This window comes from Camelina sativa, chromosome 20 (assembly GCF_030686135.1).
Source record: "Camelina sativa cultivar CO46 ecotype springtype chromosome 20, ASM3068613v1".
NCBI lineage: Eukaryota > Viridiplantae > Streptophyta > Magnoliopsida > Brassicales > Brassicaceae > Camelina > Camelina sativa.
Window position 1 is genome coordinate 33,402,166 of NC_141899.1, and position 7,400 is coordinate 33,409,565.

Sequence of the window (7,400 nt, forward strand, 5' to 3'; positions counted from 1 at the left end):
CTTCCATCTTTAAGTTTTCAAATTTTGAAGCCAACATATCCATCCTTGAGCTTTCAACTTTAGTTGTTCCTTCGTAGTGGCGTCTGTAAGATATTCCATGCTTCTTTTTCAGTTTCACAACCTTGAATCAAATCGAATTGTTTTCTCCCAACGCTACAGTGTATACCGGTGAGAGATCTAGCATTATATTTTGATTTCTTTTGTTCCTCATTTTTCCAATCGATCTCTGGTTTGTGTATTCTCTTCCCAGCTTCATCTTTAATTGTTGGTTCTTCCTACTTCTCAAGTACAGACTTCCAAGCGAGGCGATCGATTCCTCCTATAATGGAATTAAATCTTGGTTTCCAAAAACCATAGTTTCCTTCATCTAGGATAACCTTATTATTGTTGACAAGATCTCCATAGCTCTCCATCTTCTTCACAGGATCTCACCTGTATGCAATCCTCACAGATGACAACTCTGATACCAAATGAAAGTGTAAGAGCTATTGGTACAGAAACTAAATCAACAATTAACACATAGATTTTCTCAAAACTCTTTTTGATTAATAGAAAATACGTTTACAATACTTTCTTTTAAACTATTTTCTATCCTCTCAATCTCAAGTTCTTAGATCACAAGCTTGATCAAGAACCTCTCTCAAAAACTCCTCATCCCTCTTTGAATCTCTAAGCTATATTTCTTAAGCTTGACATTCAATTGCTAGGAATTCTTAAACTCTAAATCTCTGCCTCTACCTTGAGGCCAAAGTCCCCTATTTATACTAACAGAGTGTGTCATACAACAGGCTTTTTTCCTATTCTAATGCTAACAGGAATTGCAATTTTCTTGTTCTTTGAGAAAAAAAGAAAATTTCTATCTTTGCTAAATTTCCTTTTTCCAAGCTTCTAGACTTTTCTCCAAGCTTCCAGCTCTTGTAATTTTCCTTATCAATTAATACATTAAACGTCATGCCTTATTTCTATTTTTTGGTTCTTTATGATTTGCTTGTATTTCTTCTTGTCCTACTTGCCCTTAGGACAGTGTCTGTATCATATGTTTGCATTTTCAGATTCAAAACAGAAGCCGAGAGACAAAACCTTGCAGGCTACCTACAACCAAAAGTAAAGGAGAAGATTGCACCTCGAAGGTTTATAAAAAAAATATAGTAAAAAATAATGAATTTAAATATTTTAGATTAACAAAAATTTCGAGTTTGCGTTGACCAGATCAATACAACTAAACGGAGTTTGCGTTAATCTAGAGCCAGTCAAATCACAATTTAAGGAGATACATATATAGCCAAAAATAGATTTGTTTAAAAGTTAAATAGACATAACTTCTTAATTATAACATATTATGTTCTTTCTTTTTATCATTTGGAAAACAACATCAATCCATTTCTATCGTCTACGATGACTAAACACATTCAACTCTTGTTCACCGTTTTAGCCATCTTCAACATTTTCGTGCTTGGTATGTATCTATATATTTAATATTTACTAAATATATTACAAATAATCGATCTTTTTTTTTTTAATGAATGCCATGTTATTGTTTTGTATCAAAACAAATTTCTTTTAATGGAAAAATATATTTTCATATAAATTTTGGTGTAATAAATAGGAGTGGTCGGAAATGTGAATTCAGCACCATTTAGCTGTGAGGAAATTCTGTTTAAAAAGAGAACGTGTGATTCCCAAGAGTGTGGGTTGATATGTGTGTTGAAGAGGCAAGGGCTGGCGAGTTGTTCTCTGGCCAAAGACAGGTTAAACTTCATATGTCGTTGCAATTATCAGTGCCCTAAGTAAAAAAAAATATATTTACTATGAATTCTTATAAAAGTACTAATTTCTTGAATATTTTTTCTTGATCGAGTTCTATTTATATTATATATTTATATATATATTAAAGTAATAATTTCTTAAATATTTGGGCTTTCAAAAATCCAAAATATGGAATTTACAAAAAAAAATGATAAACTCATTTCATTGTAGACAGTAGATTTCAACTTTTTTGAATGAATAGAATTTAATTGTTACATAAAGAGTGATTTTCTGTGACATGTTATTTTTCTATTGTGGACATTTAATTTACCAAGCAGACTTTTTTAGGACTTTCTTTTTCTTTTTCAAACAGGATATATTTGTAATTTTGCTGCAAAACATGTAAATTCAAAAATATTTTCTTATGTGGACATCCAGTTTATCAAGTGTCCTGTAAATGTGTGAATCTATTATCTTAAGATCAATAAATTTTCTAAAGGGTTCATTTAAAATTAACGTACTCTAATTTCCCGCATCCTTTTGCTAATTCAATTGTCATTTACCTGAATCTTTATTACTTGCCATGTACATAATTCACTACGTTTTTTTTCCCCAGTCTATTAGTCTAATGATCTGTGTGCGAGGGTAACCAGTACCAACTGTAAACCGAGCGGTTAACACAAGCTTAATAAGTAGAAAGAGATCTTAATTGATTCAAGAACAAGATTCGACAGTTTGTTTACAAGAATCCTCTACTTTTGTAAGGGTAAAGCTAGGGTTTTCTAGTAGCTGCCGAGTCTAGGGTTCTTGAGTGTCAAAAAGAGTTGTCTTGTCCGAGCTTTTTCTTCTCCTTTTAATATTTCAGGAATCCGATCTCCAATATGTGTAGTTTCCTTATACGAGAGAACTTTTCCTTTCTCTTCAACTCGTGCATATTCTCTATATATTCCACTACCTTGCCCTCCAAGTCGGCGTCTAGCTCGGGTATCAACTCGGTAATTCTCCTTTAACATCCTTCTCCGAGCTGAGAGTCTTGAAGTCTCCGAGGATGCTCGCGGTTGAAAAGTTTTCTACATATTTCAAGAAACATTTCAAGGCTTCGGCTAGATGAAGAAAATACACTAGAGACGAAGAATATTTTTTCTGGATTAAGAATCTCACTTTGCTCCTTGCAGTCTCTGTTGGGCATAATTTTATCATCATAAATAAATAAATATAATTTATTTAGTCAATGCATATTTTGCTAGATAAAATCAGCGTAAATAAGAGTTTATCTTATAAAAGGAAAATCTTTTTAATTGGTTCAATGAACATAAAATCTCGTGACTCACTCTGTCAAGAGACCGAGAATCTCGTGACTAATTCTGTCACGAGACCGAGAATCTCGCGACTAACTTCGTCGATGGACCGAGAATCTCGCGACTGACTTCGTCGATAGACCGAAAATCACGCGACTAGATCTGTTAAGGGACCAAGAGTCTAGCGACCGACTTTACTAATGGGCCAAGAGTCCCGCGACCGACCCTATCATGCATAGAGTCGGCAAGCCCAAGACAAGTCGTAAGGGATTGGGGTAAAGGAATCTCTATATAAGGAGAGCGGCCTCCACGAGAGACAGGGGAGAGCAAAGCAAGAGACCTAAAACACAAGACACACGACACAACTCTGGAACGCGACTAGGGTTTATAGATTGACTCGTTGTGCCTTGAATTCTTGTATTTGAGCTCGAGACTTTGATCAATAAAAGCAACTATTCAACATCTGTTTCTTGTTTCTGTAGTCTTTAAATGAATCGATTAGTTTTGCCCAAACAGTCTCATGGAGTAATTGTCCCATGAGATGTATGCCTTTTAACTTTCAACCATACCATCTCATTGTACTCCATATGCCATGTAGCAGCAAGCTGGATAAGTTATGGGAAGAAGTTAAGGTAACATTATTACTTTGTATCAATATATTAACCTTTTTATAGGTTATAACTTATATATTTATATATATATATATATATACCTATTTATGGGTTAGAACATCTGAAGAGCCTTTGCCTATATTGTAGCAAACAGTCTGAAATCTTCTAGAGTAAAGGTATCCTTCACCAATCAGTGTGGGTTTATGACAGAAAATATCCTACACCTTTGTGTTTGTGTGTGCGTTTGTTTTTTTTTTTGTCCCATTATAATGGAACATCTGATACATGGACACAGATAATATGTGCTAGGTTGTGGAACATTAGATCTGCTTCCCTTAATTTGAGAGCATCCCAGATAAGTTTAGCGAGGTCTGTCACTGAGTGGTTTTTGATGGGTTCAAAATTTCAAATCCATGTTTCGCAACCTGTTTACTTATCAGTTATTAACTTATTACCTAACGAAACCTCCGCTAGTCTATAACTTTTTGTGTGAAATAATAATGTTTTCGAATGTAATACGTGTAATATAAAGTTATACATTTCGATATGTTTTTTGTTATTGAATATTTTTAGTTTTTTTTCTCTTCCCAAAATTGTCGTTAATAATGTTAAACCCGAAATTATGATTTGCTTATGCTCCAGATCGAGCCTCATGTGAATATAATCGAATTTATTGGGTTTCAATTATAAATTAAATGTAATATTTTTCTTAAAAAAAATACTACTTATAAAGGTGAGTTAGTGTTATTATAAACAGGTCTGGTAAAACGTCCGGAAATGAGACCAGTTGCAATGTGGCGGTAAGCTGCCTCAGTTAGGTGCATTCCGTCCCAATTTGCGTACGTTGATGGATTTTTGCAAGTGATCGAACCCTTTTCTCCGCACCGCACGTTTGGTTTCGCGTTGTATGTTCCATCTCTTCCTCCACAACATGCCTTTAGGACACTTCCAGTGAAACCTAAAAAACACCATATCAAATAAAGTATCAAAATTGATTGTACCAATATTCAAATACTCCTTTTTCTTTTTTTTTCAAAACTGTTAAAACACTTCTTTTTTTTTTTGTTAACCCGTTAGATATGTCTTCTAACTAGGAAAAAATATTGAATTCTCGGATTACCGTATTTGGCAGGTGAGTTGAAGAATTGCATGGCGGAACTGTAATAATCAGCATACATAATTTTGGCATGAGGGTATTTTAGCCTTAGAGCCTGAAGGCCTTTATTGAGCTTATCGTTGTGAAGCTTAGCCAAACTGTTCAATGGCTTGTGGCATTGGTTCCTCGAATCATAGAGCCATCCATTATTATCATTAAACCGCTCTAATAGACCCGCCATACAACCGATCGGAAAGTTTCCTGGAACCATCAGTGTCACCGCACCTTCCTCTATCAAGGCCTTAAAATCAAAATAAACCAAAATCGTTAGCTAATGAACGAATATTTTGACTAGTTAACGTTTTTAAAAGAATATGAAAATTTAGTGTAAATATTTCCTACTTACACTTGTGACGTTGATGATTTTGTCAATGACGAATGGTACCAAATCCATTGCATTTTTAAAACTTCGGAATGCTAAAAGAGGGTAATTATAATCATTTCCACCAATTTCTCCGACGAAAAACAGAGATTTTCTAAAATATTTTTCACATTCTGCAAAAACAAAATAATGAAGATTATGCAAAAATAAAGTTATTAATTTGTTTGTATTTGAAACTTTTATAGTTTGAAAATAAATAAAATAAATATAATTATGGTATTTAAAAATAACTATGGTATTAAAAAATAAAAAAATTATACCTGGTTTGGTTTTGCACAAAGAAGGTTTTAACTTCTTGAACCAATCAAGTTGAACATCCAGTGTCTTGTTCGTCAACAACGTTACTGAAAGACCTCTGTTTTTAAAGAAGCTAAACTCGTTCGCTGTTGCTCCAACCACCGCAAAATTTGCTCCCCTCTTGAAATCTACCGAATTGTTCGTCCGTGCACTTTGGAGATACGGTGGAAGGTATGGTAGTCCACTTGCCTCAGCTGCATGAAAAATCATATACTTTGTGCTCATATTTTTCATTTTTCGTCAATATCCAAAAATTATCATATTAAATCGAAGTAGATATATACAACAGATATTATATTTATAGTTTTACTTATAGAGGTGATAGTAAAAGTTTTTTGAGAGAGATGAGAAGTGAACCGATGAAATCGATGATGAGACGTCCATTGGAGCAACGATCGGTGGAACGGTTAAAAAAAGTTTGTCCATACGGTGGTCTTCCAATGTTCGGAATGTAACCACCCAAGGATATCAAAAAGTTTCCGGTATCGCTTAAAGAATCGCCGAAATTAAAGATTGACTCGTATTTTAGAGTTGGTTTCATCGGTAACGACCGAACGGAGACTAGAAAAGACAATGCCACGATAAACAACATATTGATTCTCATCTTATGATCTTTCGAATTTGATTTCAATTTTAGTTGTTTTTCATTCATGAACATTTCCAATAAGATTTTATATATACTGATATTGTATAAGAAAAGATCATTAATATAATTGTAACGGTGATGAGTCTAGAGAGTAATGCCATGAAAACGTATACACATTATTGTTTTGTAACATTGCGACCTGTTTGACTGTTTCTTTCAGTAATAAATAAGCTTTAGTTATTAGTTATTAATCAGAAACAGGCAGCATATGCCATATGGTTAACTGATACGACGAAAACAAAAGTAAACATATCTATCTATATATATAAAGTTACCTTTCCTCACTTCTCATGCTGCCACATCAGCAACTCATTTTTTTTATTTGGACCTAATCCTAAACACTAATCTACTATGTAGCTAAACGTTTAAAACCCCATATTAAAACCTAAATGTTTTAAATAAATAAATATTTTAAAATAGTAAAAATAATACTATTGATTTATTTTAGTAATAATATTATTATTCAAATTTTAACAAAAAATGATCATATTCCAAAATTTAGAATGAGTTAATAAGTTTTAGAATATAAGTAAGATTTTAATGCATGGTGGAGTAAAAAAACAAATTATGTAATTGTATTTATAAAATTCTAAACATAAAAATAAAATTGAAGTGAAACATTAGTTTCTAAGGAACAATTTCACTTGTAGAAAAATAAAAAATGGTAAAGAACGGTTTCTCTCTGGGCGATATCCCCAAAGAAACGGTTCAACAAGAACTCACCGGCTTTCAAAGTTTTTCCGGTCGGCGCCGGTTACTCTGGCGTCGGTCGGCCCTTTTCTCTTAATACTAGTCTTTCAATCTTTCTTTCTGTATAGCTTTTGTTAATTTGTTTGACAAATCCAGGATTCAAAATCCCCATTGTTTGCTCCTTTATAATGATGGTGAGGAAATATCTGCTTCCGATAGCGTTTGTTTGTGTTATCGGATCCGTACTGGCACCATCGCCGGCTTGTGTGGTGTTTCATTACACCCAAATCTCATTGGGTGTTCCGTATTTGAGTCGGGAAAGGATTGCCTTGTTTTGTCTCTGTCGTGGTTGGAGTTCTACTCAAACTTGCATCTTCATTCTCTCCTTCTGGGAGAGTGTATTTCTGACCTTATTCAAGCCCCGGCCCAAGAGTAGTTGTGTCAGTTTCCTTCCATCTCTGATTGATGGTTGTCGTTTTATACCCAATATAAGATTTCTTCAATCTTATAGAATCCTTCGATCTAAATTGTACTTCTTCAATCTAAGAAACAAAGATCAAAGTAGGATATGGGA

General features: G+C 33.7%; 1 protein-coding gene and 1 long non-coding RNA gene across 2 annotated transcripts; one reads left to right on the forward strand and one right to left on the reverse strand.

Annotated features, from left to right (window-relative positions):
- Positions 1-1,336: 1,336 nt before the first annotated feature.
- On the forward strand, positions 1,337-2,251 carry LOC147919795 (uncharacterized). The gene is made up of 2 exons (XR_015592581.1): positions 1,337-1,456; positions 1,607-2,251. It is a non-coding gene; the product is annotated as an uncharacterized LOC147919795 (long non-coding RNA).
- A 2,007-nt stretch (positions 2,252-4,258) lies between these two features.
- Positions 4,259-6,134, reverse strand: LOC104772876 (GDSL esterase/lipase At5g45910). The gene is made up of 5 exons (XM_010497434.2): positions 5,848-6,134; positions 5,454-5,684; positions 5,158-5,306; positions 4,776-5,052; positions 4,259-4,613 (listed from the first exon to the last, which is right to left on the reverse strand). The coding sequence occupies exons 1-5, from the start codon at positions 6,092-6,094 to the stop codon at positions 4,381-4,383; spliced, it is 1,137 nt and encodes a 378-aa protein (XP_010495736.1). The 5' UTR covers positions 6,095-6,134; the 3' UTR covers positions 4,259-4,380.
- Positions 6,135-7,400: the final 1,266 nt, after the last annotated feature.